At 35.0% G+C, this 23473-nt stretch overlaps 2 protein-coding genes across 4 annotated transcripts in view; one reads left to right on the top strand and one right to left on the bottom strand.

The window, feature by feature from the left end:
- LOC137393505 (kinesin-like protein KIF18A) overlaps positions 1-2923 on the bottom strand; it is a 44745-nt gene extending 41822 nt beyond the window's left edge. Inside the window, exons 1-3 of the mRNA XM_068080081.1 lie at positions 2863-2923; positions 1617-1763; positions 724-891 (exon numbers count right to left, since the gene is read on the bottom strand). Coding sequence (XP_067936182.1) covers positions 724-891; positions 1617-1749 — 301 coding nt within the window. The 5' untranslated portion in view covers positions 1750-1763; positions 2863-2923. The remainder of the gene's footprint in view (positions 1-723; positions 892-1616; positions 1764-2862) is intronic.
- A 3653-nt stretch (positions 2924-6576) lies between these two features.
- Positions 6577-23306, top strand: LOC137393781 (ras-related protein Rab-10-like). Of its 3 annotated transcripts, none has more exons than XM_068080472.1 (7): positions 6577-6617; positions 12718-12876; positions 13515-13575; positions 17713-17851; positions 18323-18412; positions 19352-19462; positions 22582-23306. In XM_068080472.1, exons 2-7 carry the CDS (start codon positions 12750-12752, stop codon positions 22657-22659), a joined length of 606 nt encoding a protein of 201 aa, XP_067936573.1. In that variant the 5' UTR covers positions 6577-6617; positions 12718-12749; the 3' UTR covers positions 22660-23306. The 3 variants fall into 3 exon arrangements, with proteins under 3 accessions (XP_067936573.1, XP_067936572.1, XP_067936571.1); XM_068080471.1 differs by lacking the exon at positions 6577-6617 and adding an exon at positions 6628-6725; XM_068080470.1 differs by lacking the exon at positions 6577-6617 and adding an exon at positions 6634-6923.
- Positions 23307-23473: the final 167 nt, after the last annotated feature.

Raw genomic sequence — 23473 nt, 5'->3', positions numbered from 1 at the left:
TAGCAATGTTTGCATCTTGGTCAGAAGCAGACATTGTTTCTGGATTAGATGTAATAACGAAAATAGAAAAATTTTTTAACCAGTTTAAACAGTAAATGCAGTAAGAACAAATGTAAAAAATATAGCAACACATTGTCAAACAAAGGATGCCAAACATATTAGAACCAACTTCAAGAGAATGATAAAAAAATGTTTGGTACAAAAGATTAAAAACCAAGAATCAGGTGGCATTGTATTAATTTGCTTGTCATATTAAATATCTCTTTCGTTTTTATTGCTTTTGAAAGCTTAGTTACGACAATCATGTTTTGAAAATCTAGACAGAGTAGCATGCAGACAATTTGCAACCCAAGCAGTATCACCATTGAAAAAGTTTCAACTCAACTCAATGTGTAGCGCGGGTGACCGGTCGGTGCGGTCTAACCTGCTCCAAAATCAACAATAAAAGCACACAATTATGATTGGACAATGTTGCCATATCACTATTAAGATACCAATGTGCAAAGCAAAACATGTTTTACGTGTATCAATTTTCAATTATTTAACATTCTAGTTAGAATGGATTACAGCTCTGACGTAAACTAGGCTTACAAAAAAAATGGAAAAGTTTTCAGCTGCTCGCGAGCAGTCGGAAAAGACAAATCAAAACATTGCCGATGATTTGAGACCTTAGCAGCAATAGCAGAAGTGTTAGTGAAGCTGGAGAGCTGCATACTATCGCACCTGAACAGTTGAAACCCTCTACCAAGTTCCTCAGCACTTCTTTTGTCGTCTGCTCATAGACCTCTATATTGGTAGCTGAAGGTCCAAATACTTTGTCAAAGGCAAACTTGGCCTCTCTGGGTTTTCTCGATGTAGGGTCTTTAAAAAGCCTGCCATGAAAATAGCTCTCTGAAAGTGTAAAACATTGTTTAGAATTATAAGTGCCACAAGAACAAGACTAACATCAACCATCAACATCTACGTATCTACAAATGACGCAAAGGAAATAGAGAGTATATAAAATAGATCAATAAAAGTACAAAACAGTACAGTGATCCCTCGCTACTTCGTGGCTCACCTTTTGCAGTTTAAGTACTTTACGATTAAAAAATTGCGGTTAGAAATCTGGGAGAATAAACAAAACAGAAACATTAACTGAAGTTGGAATATATAACCTTCAATAATATAATAACATATAACTTCAATTTACTTACTCATTGTATAAGAAATGAATACAATATGTTTAGAAAGCAATTTGAGTGATCTGGTGTTAAAATTTTGGCTCACACACTTACTTTGAAACGTTAGTTTCTATTTCGAGGATTTTCACCTATTGCGGAGGACGCTGGTTCCCATTAACCACAAAAAAATGAGTGATTACTGTATTGGTATAATCATAAGCAAACTTTATCCATAATCAGTAGACAATAATATAAATATGGAGCTATTCCACCCACCAGTTTTATAAATTACAAGACATAAAAGGCAAATGTTGAATATTCAGCAGCTCTTGGTACATTCTCCATTGTTTTAACCAATCGAAACTTGGCAGTCATTGGAGATCAAAAAATGTGAAATTAGTTACAAGCGGGTTTTTGCAATAAAATAAAATGCATGAAAAAGATGTAACATACCTCGTTGGTCATAGACAGGGTCAAACATGAGTAGAGACTCATCTATGACACAGACTACGGGATTCTGCTCAGCAGCACGCTCTTTCTCATTCTCAGGTCGTACTCTCACGCACACCTTAATGTTGGTACTCATTTCACACTATATATCTAAAGAGAATTTGAAGCACAGACATGACAGTGGATGCCCAACTAATCTCAGTCAAGGAATTGAAATGCCGATATGAGCCTTACGATATATACCATCATCACAAATTAAAGTTTAACAAGTAAATCAGTTTGCCGCACCATGCTGATATTAACTCACTAAGCTAATGATGGGTGGTGTAGAAAATAAAGGCAGCTGATTCTCAACAGCTCAAGACTGTAATTTTGTGTTGTATATTTTGAGGTATCATTCTTAGACTATGCACTGAAAATATTAAAACGCAAGGTGATCATACAAAACTGGCAATCAGCTGTATTGCTAATGGAAATACAAACTGCAGTTTGCAAGATTTTTTTCTTGAGATAATAGCAACACAAATTTTTTTTCAAAAACTAATTCTAAACATATAAAATAAATAAAAGAGTTTTTTGTGACACTTGAAAACATATTAGAGTATTTTGAGTTTGATATTTTATGTTTCATATTTCTCAGTAATCAAACGTAGGCATCAGCAAAGTTTTATAAAACTGGCCCAACTGTTTCTGAGCTCAGCAGTCAGCAGTTAATAAAGAAATAACTTATTATTCCGCCTCCAATAAAAAAAAATCTGAATGATTAAAATACAACAAAATAAAACAACACAGAAAATAAAGTTTTAAAAATATGCACCGCGATCACCATATAATGCCACAAATAAATACTGATCTATACTAGGACAGGCTATTACAGACTAATTTAAAGTCACACATACAACAATTAAACATTTGAACAAATAACAAATAAATTTTTTTAGTGAATGTATGAATGTAGATTGTATGTTTGATGATAGAAGAGCTAGTATGCATAAAAGCCTGTAAGTTGCACAGTCAAGTTAGCAGCTAGACAGAGCACAACGAGGACAAAATGAAGGAACTTATACTACTTAATACAGCTCAGACAGCCATTTCAATTGGAACACTCCAACCTATCATGTGTTACGCCAGACTACAGAGGACAGCTATCCGCAAGCTCAGTGTTGCCAATTTTGACGACTTGACACTGACAAATGATGAAAATAAGTGAATGCATAAGATCACCTCAATTACTAATATTGATCAATACCGTTGGTTTCAAAGGCGAGTTCACGTCAAAAGCTGTTCGATAGCTGGTAAATGACATCCAGCAGACCACGTGTACATTCAGTTTAAAAGAACTTGTCCACAAGATTGAAAAGAACCTAAAAGAGGTAACATATGTTACGTCTGGCTGCCCAACATAAAACTCCACATATCATGTTGATACCCAAAGAATCAATAGAGAAGTCTAATCAAAAGATGAAAAGACCAACTTTCCTTGATCAGAGTTATTGCAAGCTTAACTGAGCTATAGTGGAAGCCAAGTGATGTGATCAAGGATAATGTTATCGATCTGTTAATATTATCGGAATTCATGAGCCCCACCCAAACTTTCAATATGCATTACATATATGGCAGTTCCTGTAATCAGTACATCGATTATTGTAATTAATTTTTTCCAAACTAGAAATAAAAAAATTGTGAAACCGCGATATTATGCTGTTAATTCTCAGTAGAAAGAAACTAACTGGTTCATTCTGCTGTGGCGAAATGATAGACCAATTACCAAAATCTATTATGGCAACATTTTGGGATTAAAGATTTGGAAGGAATTTTTAATTTTGCGATTCAAAATTAATGTTTTTGATAAAGTACTGCACATGAGCATTTCCCGCCAAATGAGCAAAATACGCAAGCCGTTACAATAGAAGACATTTTAGCTAAAACAGCAAGTGGCATGACGCAAAGCGACTTCCAGGCGTAGATGGCAATAAACTATAACCTCCTAGGAGTTGCGAAGTTAACTGAGACTAACATTTGCGAGGCTATTACACAGGCCGGAGAGGATAGAGTAGGCACTGATGATGAAGTAGAGAAAGATCAACCAGCTGTGCAGATTTCCACAAATAAGGAAATGCGAGAAGTTTGTCACGTGTTATGGTTTGGAGTGCAAAATAAATCTTCTAAATTTGAACTGCATTATGAATATCAGTCCTTTATAAAATAATTACTGCGAAAAGACATGAAGCAGACAAAGCTGGACAATTTTATAAAAGATCGTAAGTTGTCTGTTGTAAGTTTTGTTTATTAACTACATTACAGTAATACTTCAACTTACGAGTGCTCCAACATACGAGAAACTTGAGATACGAGCCAGCTTTTAAGCAAGTGTTAGCACTAACATACGAGCCATGTTTGAGATACGAGCACGTGAGTCACTTGCCAAGTATGCCGGAGGTGTTTTATGAGAACAGCATCACTCTGTATTTTTCAACTGCTCAGATTATACTTTTGTATCGTGTTTTTTGTGCGCGATTTTCAGCGCAGAATTATGTGAATTAAAAGTACTGTGCATTGACCGAAAGTTTGCCAGTAAAATAATAAAATAATGCAAAGAAAAAGCGAATGATAACAGTTGATATTAAACGGGAAATTATTGAAAAATATGCGAAATATATATGCGTGATTGAGCTAGCTCAGCAATTTGACAGAAATACATCCACGATTATCAAACAGAAGGATTATATTCAGGGCATTTAGCTCGCAAAAGGACTAACCGTAGTTTCTAAATGGCGCGGCGATCTTCACGACCGCTGATGGAGAGACCGCTCAGGCATTGGATAAAAGATAAACAATTGGCCGGTGACAGCGTAACTGAAACGACGCTATTTGAAAAGGCCAGTGCTATCTATCAAAACTATAAAAAATAGACATTTGGACAAGTTGGCTAGTGGTCGTGCATTAAACCTTTGTGACGACACCTGTATTCGTCCTAATCGCAACATGTTGAAAGGGCGACAAAGGCAAACGTCCTTAGATAGGTTCATCTTAAAACGGCCGGCTAGTCGTGAAAGCGAAACAAAGGAAAAATTAGCTAACCAGCGAGAAACTTCAAACTATGAACGCCGAAGAAATTTTAATTACGTTAAGTTGAAAATGAAAGTTTGCTTTTAGGTTTGCTTCTAAGTTTGTCTGTTAAGACATTGATAAAATCCAGATTTATCAAAGTCAACTGTCGTAATGAAGGATAACTTATATCTCCCTTCCTGGCAAATGCTAGCGTTAGCTGCTATTGTATGTATTTAATTTTACATTTTAATTAATCACATTTCCTTGCATTATTTTTTATTTGTTGCTTTTTGAAAGCATGTGGTAAGTTAGGACAATAACCATGTTCTTTCTGTTACAATAGCTTGTTTTGAGTGTTTTATTTGCATTTTTTAGAGTATGGAAACCAATCAATATATATTTAATTGTTCTATATATAAATAAATTGCACCAACATGCGAGCAAATTAACATACGAGCTCAGTCTCGGAACGCATTAAGCTCGTAAGTTGAAGTATGACTGTATTTCATTTATTTAAGTTTATTTTTTCAACACTTGAGAAATGATAAAATGGCAATTTCCACTGTTTTGGTTAATGTTAAAAATCAGTTATTGTTATCGCTTTTGGAGGTAGCAGAAGTAATCACATCAAGCAGTGTCCACTGTATCACAAACTACTGCAATAATGACATAACTGACAATATATAGCCGATCCAGTCAAGTCTTGAATAGTAAAAACATTGGAAATGCACAAAAAAATCTTGAGTTTTCCTTTATGACAAGTAAAAGCTTTTTGTCTTGTTTGCTTGCAATCACCCTGCTTAATTGCTTTTCTGGCCTTTGTAGTACCTAATTATGACCTGATCTTACATGTACAAAGTTTTTTCCAATAAATAGTTGTAAAGTTTTAATAGAGCACTCGAGTGAAAGAGCTGGCTTGAAAAACCAGCATTCCTGTCAATCGTAAATAGCTTGTTTGAAATGCAATTCTTTTTTAACTATATATTTACTTCACAAGCTGTCACATATCAACGTGATAAATGATAAATCTAAGTGATATTAAATAAATACACGTTGTTTTAATGCATTAGTTATTTTCATTCTTTTTATATTTCATATTTAAACCTGGTTAATATAACTCTGATATTAAGATCTAGACTGCACTATGGGTTGTTGCAAATACCTAAAAAATCTTAGGATAAAAATAAAAACATGTTTTAAATAAGGCCAACTAACGTTCTATAACATTGCTCGCTTTCACCTCTAAAAAATTGTTAGTCTTTTTGTTTAGGACAACAAAGATAAATTTGTGCATTTCCTATTCCAAGTCCGATTCTAACTATTTTGAATAAAAGTTTCAAGTGTCTCATCAACTCACATACTTTATAAAAGCTAACAAATTTTAGATTTGTAGCAAAACCTTTGCATAACACAATAATTACCATGATTAAACAACATCGGCATGTGGACCTAATACGTTCTATAAGATCTTCTCACTCGTTTTTGGTAACAAGCATATAGTTCAACATAACGATAAAACTATACAAAAACATACACTTTTTAGCCAGTTTACAACTAAAGATATATGACAGACCAAAAAGTTCAGCGTGTATCTACCTCAAGATTGGAATTGAATAAGGAGCCAATAGAGCGACCTGTTGGATGAACACAAAGCCCCACACGTATTCCAACCTTAATCAATCATTACAACAAATAAAATACTACACTATCTGGAAGTAAATATATAACGTGAATAGTGTCTAGTTACGTATTGATGCTATCTTACTTTACACCAAATGGATTGACCCGTTCGTTGCTCGCTTATAATGCCCGTTTACCCGATCAAACCTTCCGCGGCTGGAATACTATTGGTTAAATTTTAGCGAACCAGCGTCATCGATAAACATTGTGTGAAAGCATTTCAGTGGTTGGACAAAGTTTTGTCGTAACGAGGTCAGCTCTTCGCTGCGACAGGTTTGTTTCCGGCTATGATTGTGGAGTGGTTGTCTTTTCTCCATCTGCCTAACAAACAAACAAAATTCTTTGTCCGATTTGTATTTTAGATAAGTTTGATTTGGAAAGGTAGTTTTGTTTACAAGCAGATATTACTAGTTTGTTGCGATTTTTCAGATTTTCACGTTGATGAAAAAATTAAATTTTAATTAGTCGAAGCGCTAAAGAAGTTCAAAATATACGTTGCTCAATTCGTTAGTGCTGCCTATAGTTTGCAGCCATCATTAACAAAGGAAGTTAATTTGGACGTTGCGGTTGTCGATTTAGGTAAGTGAACGTGGAAGGCTCAGGGTATGTATCAATGTTGATAACGATGACGACTACAGGATGCTGTAAGCGTTACAATGAACTATTAAGATCGTCTTGTGACTATGTTTCTTCGCTTACTCTCTCCTAAAATCGAGACAGTCAATAGCAACATGTTTTGCGCATATGATTTAATGGTCAGGTTGGGTTGAATTATGTGCATTGATCATATAAATTCCTAAAAAAAACCATTGGAATGGCTGTAGAGCAGAATGAATGTAGACCTACTCTATAAATTGTGGAAAAAATTGAAATCTTCAAAAGGATTGTCGATGCATCTAGAAATGAATTTTGTCATTGATAGCACGATCATCTATTGATATTGCTTTTGCCATTCATTTAAACACTGCTAAAATTAGTAATTGCGTAAGGGTTCACTCATGAATGTTTTTGATAATAGCTTTATGTTAGACTATGATAAAGGAGCATTCAGTTAAGTGAAAAGTTCTAAAGCACACAATTATACCTGCAAGTCTCAGAAATAACTACTCTTGAATGATGGTAACAATCCTATAATAAATGCATGCAGAGCATATCCCTAAACTCTGTCGCGGGTCAACGTTGGTGAAGTAAAATGACAAAATTGAAGTGTGTAGGTATTTCATCTCTGCCAATGTTCAATCCATCATACATTTCACAAAGTATGAAGCTAGCCAAATGTTTACCCGTCTTTTGTTTCAACCATTTTTTATCAAACATTGTGGAAATGTCAGGTAAGTTGTTAACTTTCAATGGCTTGAAAATATTTGAGAATCTGTGAAGCCAGGTTCAAGCTGTTTTACTTATCGTTGCCAGAAAACAAACCTTTTATGCTGTCTTCACATGATCAAGGAAACATTGTACCAAATTATCATTTCTTTAGTCAAATGCCAAAAGAAATAATTTGATAGCAGCTCGAAACTACCGATTTATCTTTTCCAAATTAAACAGAGCTGTAATTAAACTTTCTCATTTAAGATTTTGATGAGTGCTCAATTAGCTGCCTATGTATAAACTGCATGTGAATAAACCTAATGACTGTCATTGTATTAATTTCATATCTAAACTTAAAAGATGTGGTTGCGTCAAATTTGAGTTGATCTTAAAAGAAAGCATTTTTTTCTCTATCAGTTGGTATGTTGTTTGTTGTGTTAGGCGATTTCATTGCCAAGATATTTGAAAATTGAAATTGAAAAAATCTGATCGCGGTAAAAACGCTCGGGCCAAAAAAAACATGCCCAGAGTTGCCCAAAATGATGTCACGCGTGATATATCTGTCAATATATCTCGTATTCACATCGGCTATTTGCGATAGAAGTCTAGTCCTACGCGGCTATATTGGCATATATTTTATTTTGTATTTGCTCATGTTGGCTAGAATAAAATTTTAAATCCAGCTACAGATACATTATTATGAATGTTTCAAAGGCCTCAAATAACGAAAATTGAAAATTTGTTTAACTCACTTTCTCAAAATGCTGTGTAAACATTTGAGTACCGACTATCAATTCTACCGGTCTACAGTAATTCTGTCAAGCAAACTATGTAGAATAAGGTCTTTGTATTGGCACAGTTCCGTCGCTACCCACACTAACTATATACAGCCTCCCAAAAGCCCCGCCCACATTATGCCCGTCGCCTATCCTGGGGATGAGGCTGTATCATTGCCCACCCCGAAAACTAGTTTCTTACTACCGTAAGTAAAATAAGCAAGACGCGTCTTTGAAAAGAATATACATAAGGATAGACTTTTAAGAATGAGAAATCTGCTGCAAACTTGATTTGAACTCACATTCTCCAGTTCTGGGGACATCCATTAACCGTATCCAATTCAATACAATATTCTGCAAATCATGCTCTGCATCATCTTCAACAATATTATTTTATTATATAATTTTTACAAGCAAAAAAATTTTCATCTTGGCATAAAGCTTTTATTAAAAATATTCATCAAGTGGTGATCACTCACGTAGTTTCAGCTGATACAATAAGACAAATTCATCTACTGCAGCAAACTCAAACAAAACATCATGGTTTATGCAGCACACATTCAAGTCTCTCTTTCTCATTTATGGCAGTTTCCACACTGACAAAGCTGCTTCGGCTGGTGGGACCACATAAACATCCTGTAATAAGTAAAACAAATGCAATAAATATATATGTCATTCACAGATATGTCATTCTAACGCGTATCTACTGAAAGCTTTCAAATTGGGAGTTAGATAGATTACGAGTGTAATTTTAAAAACGAATAAATGTTTAACAAAGGCATAAGCACGCCAAGCCAACGATTCGAAGATTTGGTTCTGGAAGTTAAAGATTTGCATTGATCAATCGATTTTCTTCACTTTCTACAAGTGAGAAGTTAACATATAAAGTCAAATCATAAATCTAATTTACTAGATAAAACTACCACAGAAAATTTGAAGCAAATGTAGCTAGGTGAAACGATAAAAATTATAAAACGATGATTAGTAATAGCAAAAAGTTATAGTTTTATTAATTTGTACATGTATTAATGATTGTAAAAATATTACCTTTAGTGTATTCATCAATCTAAGCCATTGTATTGCTAGATGCTATGGATTAAAAAGAAGCCGTCAAGAACTCACTGTACATGCGTATCTCGCACACGCAGGAAATTACATTCTAGCTCCAAACAGGGAAATATAATCTGAATGTAAATCTCAACAGTATATTTATAGGAGACTCAAAGTAAAAGATAAATTTACCTCCATTCTCCTATCTTCCTCTGTAGCACTTTAACCACCTGATGTCCAGAAAACTCGAGTCACCTTCGCAGTAACTTTACAGCAATTTTTACAATTATGTTGTTCGCCAATAAAACGTGTCGATCGAGTAATTCATTAAATTAACTATGTTAATTAATTTAGTGAATATCGATGTCCATGCGATTTAATAATTGAGTAAAATCCCTAAGTTTGAGATCACAAAAAACGCGTTTTATGAGTGATAACATTCACTACGACCTATATAAAAATTTCGCGCTGATGATTGGCTAATGAAACGACCTTATATTTATCGATCGTGGTTTCTTTTCAGATGTATTACTAGTGACGTCACGAAAGAAGCACCCGCTGGAATGTGAGCTTTTTAAAAGAGGGCCTCATTCAAACGCATATATCTCTGGACATGATTGGTCTACAAAGACAAAAATGGCATCAAATTGTAGCTGATTTTTTAGCCTTTTTTGGGTCTTAATTTCATTAAATCGACCTTTTTGACGCAACCACATCTTTAATATCAGTTATATAATTTAGTTTTACGCTGTCGGAAAAGGCATGAAGCGGTTATGGTTCATACAATCAATTTACTGCTTTAATATAGATCAATAAGGAACTTTTTTTGTTCTTAGTAAGTTGTGTCTCGGCTTATAAATTGAAGCATGCTGGAGGTGTCAAACATAAGCATAATCTTTTGTCTTGACATGTAAATAAGTCAAAGTTTATGATGACATTCGTGATATAAATTTTTTTGGTATTCATTTTTGATGATCTTATTTGCAAAAATTTTTATTCTGAATTGTATGCATATTGTTTCATTGCTGACAAGTCTTTATTAGAAAGTCAAACTACTTTGAGTTTCATTTTACAACATGCTCACTGACAATCAGCCGACCAAAACAAATCAGCAAATGTAAACCTTCAGCACTCCTAATACAAACAATATGCATTTGGCATCAGCAGCGTCAACGCCCATTTATTGAATGCCGCATTCCTTCGATTTTTCTCTGCCGCTCACCAGTCTTAAAGCTACAAATATAACTTCTGTTCCTAAAAGGCTAGGTTACGTCACGTATTTATGGGCGGAGCTTGTTATGCCGATCGTGTTGTTTTCGAGACCGATATTAAAACGCTATAAAAAATCCTTCATTACTCTGAAAGTTAGTGGCCTAATCTTTATTTTGATTACAAAATCGGAATCAGCGTGCCTGATTTACCTAGTAAATACGATAAAAGTTGTTCGTGGCAGTTATGGTTTAAGGTATTATAAGATGAAACAGGCTCTTATGTAATTCTAGGTTCTCTGCACTCCAGCCATTTGATTTGCGTCACACAAACTGTAAATGGCTCACCCATATAGGTTAAAAAGTGACGTGTGTCTCTCAGTTTTGTCAATTCTGTTCATAGTTTTAAATAAAAGCACAGATTTTGCAATTATAAAAAAATAAAAATCGTTGCTACTACTTTCCTGTGATACAAAAACACCTACGGTGTCTTGACCTACCATTTCCAAAGGTTATGGTTTAAAGAGCTCCGTGATTTTCAAGACTCATTTAATATTGGCTCATGTCATATAAGATTTCACTAATTAATGGTTTTTCTCAGCTTTTTGTGCAGCAATTGTCGAAATATCCCGCCGAACACCAAAACTTCAACTCATCTTTCCTGATTGAAGACTGTACAATGTTTTAACAAATTGGTCATCACATTGTAGTAGGTTAGTTGATGCAGTTCCTTGTGAGTTTTATAGTTCCGCAGCTTAGCTAGCAGCAGGTAGAGTTATGTTAGTTGTTACTTTTCCTTTCTAGTACTTGTAATTCAGTTAATTATCCCCTTTTCAGCAGTTGCATGCTTGAGGCGCATGCATTACGTATATATTATTGTCTGCCTTTATATTTGTAACATCTATAAACACCTCAGCTCAATTCGGTGAATAATAAATTACATTAGTTGCTCCTAATAAATTTCTAAGTTGTTGTCTCCAGTGAAAATATCCTACTAATGCTACGACTAGGTTATTGCTACATAATTAAATTTTTCACCAGTTAATTTGACCTATGCGTCTGTTATGCTCGTCTGTTATGCTCGTGTCATGTATCCTAAAAGTATACATCGTTATTAAAAGGTAATTTATGTTGATTTTGTAGAAACATTTTGTTAACATGATTTGGATGCTAGTTTGTAGCAAACTTTTACATCAGATCACCTCAACGTACAACTTTTTACTACGCAGCATAAAATTTGAATGAAGGCTTGTCTCGACACAACTTCCAACATTCATCATCCAAAGTTTTTTAAACATTGCAGTTTTCAGTTCAATCAGTTCATATGTATGCAGTTCTCCTTCGCATAGTTAAATTCTTCGATGTTCAAATAATAATCAACTGCTTAGCATACTTTCATTTATAGTTCTAATACTTTCATTTTATAATTTTAAAGTTGTGCTGAAAAAGGGCAATGCTTTCCTTTAATTAAAATGAAAAACAAACCACAAGCTACATCTTCACAACTATTTTTAAAACCATCTAGAAATTATCACAATGAACAAAGGTAGAATGAATGCTAAGAGATAAACCTAAAATGAGTGGACAGCATTTTAAGGTGGACTAGCTCTGTATATAGCCTTATCAGCATCTCTACCTACTGCACTGATCCTGTATCGCTAAGGATAAAGATCCATTCGTATGTTTTCAACATGAAGGGCATGTGACAATATCAACTCGGTGTTATTGATTATAGCTTTATTAATCCAGTTTTTACACATAATTTAGTTTTGCGCATTATCACTTTTAATATAATTTTGAGTAATGTATTGACTTAAACGCTCTATATACATGTAGTAATCATCATAAAGCTTTTTAATTGTGGATGAATAGCCTACAGTTGTACTAATGAATTCCTATAAGAATATTTGCTGATTAATAGATTACCTTTGCGTATCAAGGTTTGACTATTAGCATTACAATCTGAAAACTGGGTTTCCTCACTTTTCACAATCTTGTGAATAGCTTCTCATCATTTGCTCCTTTCAGACACACAGAATTGGTGTTGATAGAAGTAAGAAATGGCAAAGAAAACATACGACCTATTATTCAAGCTGCTACTTATTGGTGACTCTGGCGTAGGAAAAACTTGCCTCTTATTTAGGTTTTCAGATGATGCTTTCAACACAACATTTATTTCTACTATAGGTAAGTGAGTTTAATCAAACTTCTAACATTCTTTACTTGGAGATATGTACAGTCTGCTCAAGTAATGTTAAAATTCAAGTAGATGCATACTTGACTTTAAAACTGCTCAATAAGTCAAAGAGAAATCTCGCATTGACGAATTAGTTTATGTGTTTTTAAGCTCAGTGACGTTTCGACCGTTTTCCATCTGCTGATAATTTATTGATACAGCAACTCCTTAAGATGACTTTTCTGTATCTTCATTTAGACATTAGCCCGATGGTTTGAAAAAATAATCACCAGAGCAGATCTCATCGCGCCAGAGTATTATGTAATTAGCAAGAATAAATTTCAACTCGCAAACAATACAATAACATCACAGAAAAGTGTACTTTTTTAAGATTAAAATGATATCAGTTTCTTTTAATTAAGTTGACTATGCTGGATTTATTGAGTCATATAGTTTAAGTGTATGAAGATTGGGAAATTTATTGGGCGGTCTTTTACTCATGCGCATGACTGTACATTGTCGGAGAATGCATAGTGGGGAGAATAGTCCAGAAGCTTAGCTATAAGTCAACTTACGATTATGGCTGTCTGATAGCAGCCCTCTAATCTTATCAGATGTACCATTATCTTAATCTGTTGCATCATTGCAGGTATTGACTTCAAAATCAAAACTGTTGAGTTGGGAGGCAAAAAGATAAAGTTACAGATATGGTGAGTTGTATATGTAACATTCTTTCTTTTCGATTATCATTCTACTGCGGCAGCTACCTTCTCGTGACATCACTCTACTGCGGCAGCTGCCCTCTCGTGACATCACTCTACTGCGGCAGCTGCCCTCTCGTGACATCACTCTATTGCTACAGTTGTTTTCTTGTCATTTATTTGAATTTAGGGCTGAGGTGTGTAGCACTGAATTTACCCTCATTTATTTTGATCATGAAGGTCGCTGCTACCAAGCCAGTAATTATAAGCCGGCTGCTCTTAAATTTTTACTCATAATTATGTTTTTGAAAAGATGAAAACATTTTCCTAGGTTGTCTATTTTTAGCTAATTGTTTTTGCATCCCATTGTTGAAATATGTTTTTGAGACCAACATAGTCTACTAGTATATCCTAATAGTCAACCTTTATCTGTGGGACCCATGCAGTGCTGACACCGTTGAATTACACTTCTAAGTTGGAAATAAGTAAAAAAATTATTTTGCAGCTTATCAGCAAATCTATGTATGCTGTTAAACTACAATTTGGTGTATGGAGACAAATAATGCACAGACAAGACAGTCGTAAAACAGACAGTCATATTTTTTTTATCATTTCAAGCTTGTTGCGAAGCATGTGTCAAACAAACCTGCCCATTACTTGTAGTTACTGCAAGAAAAATATGTTTCAGTAAATTTTAAGTTCCACAGAAGCTGTTTAGATGTAAATGCATCGCCGTTGAAGCATTTTTAGTAAATCATGGATACAAAAAAGTGTTGAATTGTAATTCTAAAATTTGCTTTGAAGTTAATTTATGTTTAAACCGCTACCTATTTCTAAGGTAGCTAATAAATTAATTTGCTCCATTTATAGCATTTAGATAAATGAACATTTAGTATAAGCCGAGTGTGAAAGGACTACATGTTTTCCATAAGGTTCAATATGGTCACAACTGCCGAAATTCTTCCTAAAAGGGCAAAAAATCCAATACTAGTTTAGCAGCCAGCTGCAATTCTATCCTAGTGAACATTGACCTAAGTTGTTCGATGAATGGTCGAATATAATTGGCTAATAAATGCTCATAACTGTCAGCCCGGCTGTGTAGTCAGGTGTTTTTAGAGTCAGTTATCTGGGTGTCCACTTTTTGCCGACTGATCCACGTTGCGTCGTTGTTCAGGTTGGTAGCATTGTTCTTGCTTTCTTTGGTCAGATATAACATCAAAGGACAATCGATGGTGTTAACAACATTAGTTTAAGTCGATCTTACCAGTAGTCAAGCATCGTACAAAATGTAGCAGTCAAGCTACATTTTGTTATGATGCGGGCAAGCTATGATTCGTCAAACAGTGAGACAATTTTTTATTTAGGTTCGAGCGTAACCAATCATCATTGACTTAACTGTTCTAGCGTTTAATATGTTTTCTAGAACTTCGCTTAATTTACTGAACAAATCACCATTACTAGGTTAGATGTTCTTAATATGTCTTGTTGTATTATTTTTTTTGTCCCTTTGATCGCTGTGGGTTCGCCAAATAATCTTGTGCGACATGTTAATAAACACGGAATGCGGTGGTGATACCTTATTGAAAGCAGTTTTGGACTCGGACAATCGAAAAGCCTGAAATTTATAAACTAATGCTTGCATAATTATGTTTGTGTCAATTTTAGCAATTTGTCTCCTGACTTTGTGTCCTTCGGTATCTTCCGGTTTTTCATTGCACACAGACAAAGCCATAAAAAGGTGGAATTAGTAGAGCAATACCAAACGATATACTTTATACTTTGCTTGTTGTAACTAAGCACTAGGCGCACGAAACTATTGTTGGCAGAGTCGTTTAGAAAATCAGATATATTGTGGGACTATCTCACCTCTTATCTAGTACAATAGGCGCTCCTACGTAAATAATCTGTTCCCGAATGTTTGCGTTATACGAACAGTAAAATACATGTAAATTGCCTAATCCGTTCCAAGATCTTTCCGAACTTACCCCTTTGGCCATACAGAAAGAAAAAAACTAAATCAAGTTTTTAATTTATGACTACCATAACTATTACTGGTTTACCATAACTATTATTGGTTTGCAGCGACAACTTTTCCTTTTTCTGATCAACTTCACTAGTTTTATAGACCACATTTGCGTTAATTTTACAATAAGGATGGAGAGCGCACATCTTAGACATTCATTTACAACGATTTGCTCATTTTTTCTAAACAGCACACTCTATTCTGCAAAGTAAAACTAATGACAAATATTTCATGTCTACAATAAAGCAAAACAAAAATTATTTTTATTATAAAAAAAGCGGTACTGCCTGTTTGACGTCTGTTTGTATCCAGAGGTCAAGGTTAGAATAAAAGATAATTTTTAACGATACTCCCAACTCGTAAGATTTAGATTGGTAGACCGACGCTGTAACACCTGCACCAATCGATCACCTTGAAGTATTTCTTAACAATTGCACAGCTACCTATTCTCTGTTTTGTCGACACATCTGATGATCTATCACGATGAACTAGAATGTCATGGAAATTGTATATATGATAGATGTAATGATGTGCACACATCGTTTGCTCTCTCTAATGTGCGGCGATATAGGTTTCCATTCAAATCGATTTTGAGAACTCGTCCGACTTGAGACTTTACGTTTTGTAATTTTCTACATAGAACAGAGCAAAAAACTTCACATAAATGTTTACGTTATCTTGAATTTACGTTATATGATATATACGTTATAGGATACCTATAACATATATCATAGTTACCAAAGGATACCATAGTTTACTGTGTTGCTTTCACAGTAAACTATGGTATCCTTTGATTTTACTCTTTTACCAAGGAAACGCCGTTTACGTAGCCAACATTTTGGTAACGCATTGTTGATGTGTCACCTCTAAATAAACATATCGGTCTACATCAGTCTATATCACGTGTGTAGGGAAGGCTTTGGTTGGACCATACTGTCTTTATCTGTTGTCTGAACCTGTAGAAAAACCTTTTATTGATACATCATGTTGCTACATAGTTTCTATTGATACATCATTTGCTACATAGTTTCTATTGATACATCATTTGCTACATAGTTTGTGTAAATGACTTATAATAAAAGTATGTCATCACAAGAATCAGAAGTGCCTTTTAGACAATATGGTTTCATATGGTTACTTATGTGAAATTCCTGTATTCGCCCGTGGTATTGGTTTAATTGTCTAACTAGGGCAAGTATTCATCCCTCTCCGTTGCGTTGTTGCGCAGTAACTACTAGCCTTAGTGCTTATAGTTTAGATAGAGAATAATCACGGTTGTAACCCGCTCTTCTCTAATCACTGCAATTCATATAAAATTCCCAGGCTTGTGGCAAAATGTTCTTTAGGAATGGCCATTAATTATGACAGGTAATGAGTGGAACAATTAGTTGTTAAGTTAGCATAGAAGTTGTTTATGTAAGCACAATAATGAAAATGTTGGCAGAGTTGTTTGCGCGTTCATAATTTGTTGGTTCATCGGTGTCTAATTGCCACCCATAGCCATTTCATAGGCGCTATTCTCATGTGACATGCTATAATATTGGAGTCGACTATGGCTGCCAACTTCCTCGTTACCTTGTGTTGAACATGTTATGGATACACTCAATATGTAACAGAGAGGAACTATGGTCTCGCTTTACATTCCCTGAAAAGAACTGCTTCTAAAAAACTTAGCTATGAGAAAGCTTTAGCAGTTCCTCTGTGATTGGTGTCGTATGACTCCCTGGTGGTCATTGCTGTCTGCCAGGGTTCAGAATTGTTTCACGTATTTGACCATCCTTCCAGCTTTATTACATTTGCCCAGGTTTATGTTTGTGGAATAAGTTTTATTGACCAGATACTGTAGCCTGTAACCGCATATTATACTCATTATTTGAGGGCTGGTGTAACCTCTGAGGCATTCCTATCGCATGTTTCAGAGCATATTTGTCATTAGCTGCTTCCCAGCTAGCCACAAGCGTGTTTTTCCTATTACGATACCATGTTTGCTCCATTTTAAATGCTGTTGTTGTAAAAGTTAGAAGTTGTCTTTTAAACAGCATCCCCAAAACTCTGTTACTCCTATTCATTTGGTTATACTTTCTTCTGCTCAGCCAGTGTAGTTATGTTTAATTTATTTCAAGGGATACTGCTGGCCAGGAAAGGTTCCATACGATCACAACTTCCTATTATCGCGGTGCTATGGGAATTATCCTTGTGTATGATATTACCAACCAGAGGTCATTTGACAACATCACCAAGTGGTTGCGTAATATAGACGAGGTGAGGTGAAAGTTTGTGCCAAACAGCAGGCACATTTTTCATTCAGTCATAGCGCATCAGAGAATTGATGCGTTAACAGGTAGAAGAATTAAGTCAGTGTGTCAAAAAACGGATATCAAATCACTCAGGTTTTCGTCCTTGATGCATCAAATATCCCACAATGAACTATGTATATACCATTGTCACACGCTTGTGCATGGAGTTCCATCATCCTAGTATTAGTATATTTAGCTAACGCTTGTTTGTTTGACAAGAAGGGTGTAGGTTTCACTGTAGGATGCAAGAGTATATGCTGAGTGACAGGTCACCTGCCCTGATTGTCTCCTCGAGTCGAAGAGTACTTAGCCTGTCATTTACTCAGCTCAACACTTGAAAGTTGATTAATGCCCCAGATGTCTGTTTTTATCAAGTTATGTACCGCTCTACAGGCAGATCTGGCATGCTGTGACATTTTTGTTGCTGTTATTTTAGCATGCCAATGAGGATGTGGAGAAGATGATTTTGGGTAACAAATGTGACATGGAAGACAAGCGACAGGTTAGCCATGAGAGAGGAATGATGGTAAGTGCATTTCTGTATCTATGAGAACTAGATACAGAATGTGATGTTTGAATATTATACAGAACTAGATGTATGAATAATGTTTCCTTTCTTCTACTGTTTTATGCCGGATGTCATTACAGTAGATCCATGTATCTAATAGATGGTCTATTGAGTTCACTAACTGCTGTATAATAATCGATGTTAAACGAATCTCATTGGTGACTGGAAAATAAAAGTTCATTGCTGAAAGTTGAAAGATTTGTTAAGAAAATGTCATTCCAACTCAAGAAAACTCTGTTGTAAATCTACTTTTTATCATTCTAAAGTAGGTAAAGCACCATCCCTAAGTGTTTACTCAAAGAAACATGTAAAGACAATCCTCGTAGTAAGAGTATCTTTCATTTTCGTACTAGACGTTTTCTTCCGAGCGTTTTAACCGCTATCAAGTTTTACCGATTTTAATCTTGAAACATCCTGACAGTCAGATCATCTGAAACAACAAGCAAAATCAAATGATAGAAAAATATTTACACTTTCTAATAAAAAAACTTTAAATTTGACTTGAGTAACCTTTAACAAACGCTTTTGCCTTCAAAAATTTAGTTTTCTTTAGGAGCTCGCTTAATTATATATGGAAGCATTCAGTATGTTTGTATGGGTTTTTGATTGATTGTGCTGTGCTATTGACTATTCGTTCATTTCACGTTTACAGTGACTCACTTATCTATAGCTCAACACCTTTCATCTTGCATCATTATTCACACTATCACATGTCCATTAGTCAATGAGTGCTGATTGGTCAGAATTCAACACCAGTTCATATCAGCTATACACAGGATGTACATGTATGTTACAGTAGTCAGTCCTTATTCAGGCTTATTAACACAGGTGCTGGCTAGGACTCACTCACAAGTCCCTTCATGAATTTCATTGTTATATTTTAGCTTTTCATTGCAGGTGGCTAAAGAGCACAGCATACCATTTCTAGAAACTAGTGCCAAGTCCAATGTGAATGTAGAGCAAGCCTTTCTCAAATTGGCTCAAGCTATTTTGGATAAAATGAACAGGGTGGGTATTGATAGATCAGCTCACAAGGTCTCCTGGTCTATAGCTGGTATATGATGGTATAGCAGTTTTTACTTGGTATATTTATGTGGGTGATACATGTGACCTCTTAGTCACAGCTCCTTAGGCAATATTGAAGACAAGTGTTTGCAGATCAGGAAGAGGGTAGCCTGACACTCGACTATGTGATACATTTCTGAGTGGAGATAGGCACCCTATCCTGTTATCAAGTTGTAGTTGGATAACATAGTCTGAAGTCCTATTTTTTGTTTTTCAAATCCTTCTTTGTAGCCTTCCTTGTACAAAAGTACATCAACTGTGTTTTGTGAGCAGCACCAAAGTTCATATGCTAGTCTTGTAATGATTAGTCGTGGTATGCCATGTAGCCGGTAGATATCTTAAGAATATTTGATTACCATAAGTGAATGAGTCATCATAATCTAACCACTTGACCTGCTGGCTTTAAAATCTTCAGTCATCTCTGCCTAGTACCTACTAATACAGTCTAACAGGGTGTAGCATTGTTAGCTCTCCTCCTCATTCTTTTTTAGTTCTTTCATCTCTGTGCTTGTAGAAACATGTTGAACTCCCATCTTATACTTGTAAAATAATGCTTCTAAGTTTGTCCCCATAAAGCCTGACTATTAACATTAGTTTTGTAATGAAACCAAATGAAAAATACTTGGCTACAAATTTGATAATTCAAATGCATAAAATGAGCCTTCGGAGGATGACATGGAATGTGATGACCAGCTATCGAGGTGTTGTATGGGTAGCTTAGAGTGTAACTATCGAGTCTATCATTTTACACCAAGTTCGTCGAATCATCGTAAAAAAGTGACTTTTTATCTTTTCTATTATTCTAACCCAAAATGAACTGGTGTTCTCCATATATGTCTTCTCCACAGATATTTATTTACGCCGAACAGACAATGCAAAATTTTAATATAGATGCTATGGTAATTGTCATATTCGATAGTCGATATATAGTCGATATATTGTGCACAGATATTAATAGCTAGACTTGATTATTTCTGATTTGTGTAGTTCAAATGTATTTAAGGGTATTTAAGTATTTGAATTTTACCGAACTTCAAATGTAATGACATTTGTCACACTGGCATCACAATGGTTAATTAGCTTGTCCGGACATCATAGAGAATCAGTTGTGGCATCTCTTATAAGTGAATTGAAAATGACAACTGCTTGAGCTGTAAACAAGTAAAACCTGATTAGTATTTTGGCTTTTTTAATCAACTCTTTCAGGTAATTAAAAATGCTCACTTTTCTGCTCGAGCTACTCAGACCAACATGTTGGTATTTGACGCATGCGTCTTAATTGCCCATTGGCTACACGATAGATATAGTAAACCCTATTTACTATATCTATGGGCTACACTATTAAAATCAAGGGAGACGAGTCTAAATTTAGTTTTAGCATAACTCAGAAATGCAAATGTTTTGGCTTTTGGATTCTTTTGCCACATCTCCTTCAAATTTTGCATAAAAACAATTATAAATGACAGCTAAAAATTGACATAGATCTACATTGAGGTTTTTTGGTGTTGTATTTAGGTAAATCTAAAATAGAATTTACACAATTTTCTAAAATATATTTAGTCTGGATACTTAGTTGTGTTCACGGCGCTTAGAGAATGACTACTGCACACTATTTATTCAGAACAGCCAGTAATTTAAGAACGAAATTCATGTTCTACAAGTGGAAAGGTAGTATAGTCAAGTGGGGTAAGTGCACCATTGGGGCAAGTGCACCAGCTGTTGATATTTTATCAGCCAATCACTGCATAGCTGTCTCTGAGTTGCTGGACTATTACCCATGATCCTCCACAGGAAGCTATAGTCCCTGCATTCTAGATTTCAAATTTTTTGTTAAGTGAGCAACAAAAACGTAAATGCACTATTTAAGTAGTTGACTTTAAATTTAGAGCTGTTCACTGATAATTTTATAACTTTCATTTTAGTGGATATTTGTTTTGGCTAACTATTGAGAGCAACTGGTGTCTGTCTATAGAATACTTTTTTTCTTGTTTTAATCCAAACAAATAACTTTGTATTATTTTAACTGGGGTGGTGCACTTGCCCCTGATAATTTTAGAGACAGGGGCAAGTGCACCTATGTAGTACACATTAACATTAACCTATGTGCTCCTTAACATAAACAAGGGCAGGGCAAGTGCACCACCCGGCACACATGTAGTTCCCCATCAAAAGAGACAGTTCAATCTCATTTCAAGTTCTCCCAATCTCTATAGTCTTTCTTGTTATACTTTGGAGTTAGTCTATGTCAAATTTGTGGTTCACTTGAGTAAAACTGGTCACTTGAATTGCAATGGTATAAAATTGCTAATTTTTAACATTTTAATGTTCAATACGATCAATATTTTAGTGGTGCGATACAAGGTCAAAAAAATTTTTTTTTCATCTTTATTGAATTTTATATAATTTCAATATCAGCAATTTGATGCATTTGCCTCTGTTTATCAACCAATGCATAACAATGACAAAGAAGGCTAGGTGGTGCACTTACCCCTGTATATGGGGTAAATGCACCACCTAGACAAACATTTTTTAGCGCTTCATATAAAGCAATGATATTTAATTAACAGTCTTTTAGTGCTGATATTTTTGCTCAGAACATTCTGGAGTTTCACAATGACAAATAGTAGACTCAAATATTTAGTTAAAGCAAAGCAGTAAGACTGCGAAATTGAATTACCCTTTTTCGATGGTGTACTTACCCCACTTGACCCTACTTGTGTTTTATGAAATCTATCTTGATTTATATTGTATGGTTAGTCTGTGTCATGTAACAAACTTAACATTTGTTAATGTTCGGTTGTGTATTGCTTCATAAAGGAGCTGCACTTCAGTTCATGTACCCTTGCTATAGCATGTTTTTTGGACTTACAGATCTTTTCAAATTACTGGTATGAGGCTGATTTAATCCAACACCTGTATGTAGTTTGGTGGGGCCATCAAACAACGTTAAATACTCTGCATTATTTTTTAGTGTTTAGGTAAATTGTGGCAAAAAAGCGAACTATCTGTTTCAATAAATTTTTTTGTGCATAATCATTTCAATGTTAAGTGAATGATTTTAGGCGCCTGGTCAGCAACCAAACAGATCTGATGCCATCGACATGCAAAAACAGTCAGGAAAAAAGGGTGGCTGCTGCTGAAGTCACCCGAGACTGCACACATAGCTAGTGGAGTCGTCTCATTTTTGTATTTCTCCCTAACTGATATAGCCTGGAAAGCGTTGCGGAACGGAACTGTAATGCTGTATACCTATTTCTTACGCGTGCAATTAGAAAAATTGTTAGTTTTGTATTTTGATTTTAATGCATGCTTTTCAAAGATATTTACCAGTGGGAGTAGGAATGATGCCTATTGTTGCCGATATGGCCCAATTACATACAGGGTAATGAGAAGATATGGCAATGATTCATTTTGCTAAATATTTGTTTTTTATGTAACTTCATTAATCTTACTATTTTTTTCTTCCACTCACACATCTGATATATTTGTTGGGAATTGTCTCTAAGCAATCACCATGTTGATTTGTTCTTATTCGGAGTTATGTTCTCTGCAAGCCGTTACTTTGTACCTTGTAAAAAACTGATGTGTTGTGAAAGGTGTTTCCTTTGTGATGGCTGAGTAAGCAGTTGTCCTACTCGAAGTACTGAGAGGTGTGTGACCATTATAGATTTATGGCAAAATAATAGATTGTCTGTCTTTGTTACATTTTAAATCCCTTCAAACTAATTAATAGTTATATCCGCATTATATCTATGAGAATACAATAAATAATTTGGAATTCTTTCAACTTTATGTGGTTATAGACATTCAGTTCCTTACACATACATATGATCTCCATGGGTTGCTTTGTAGGACAAATGATGTGAAAATGGTTGATTGATGTACTTGCTAGATAGGGTAAAATGATTTTAAAGCAGCTGATATCTCTATCGGCTCATAGATGGAAGTAAAAAC

The sequence above is a fragment of the Watersipora subatra genome, chromosome 4, assembly GCF_963576615.1.
Source record: "Watersipora subatra chromosome 4, tzWatSuba1.1, whole genome shotgun sequence".
Lineage (NCBI taxonomy): Eukaryota > Metazoa > Bryozoa > Gymnolaemata > Cheilostomatida > Watersiporidae > Watersipora > Watersipora subatra.
The sequence above is the reverse complement of the archived record's forward strand: the minus strand, read 5'-3'. Positions and strand labels throughout refer to the sequence as shown.

Bases quoted from the DNA above. Each gene is read 5' to 3' on its own strand.
- LOC137393781 (XM_068080472.1), top strand. From the start codon at position 12,750: ATGGCAAAGAAAACATACGACCTATTATTCAAGCTGCTACTTATTGGT. The intron at 13,576-17,712 runs GTGAGTTGTATA...ATTTATTTCAAG, and splicing joins AAGATAAAGTTACAGATATG to GGATACTGCTGGCCAGGAAA. The intron at 17,852-18,322 runs GTGAGGTGAAAG...CTGTTATTTTAG, and splicing joins GGTTGCGTAATATAGACGAG to CATGCCAATGAGGATGTGGA.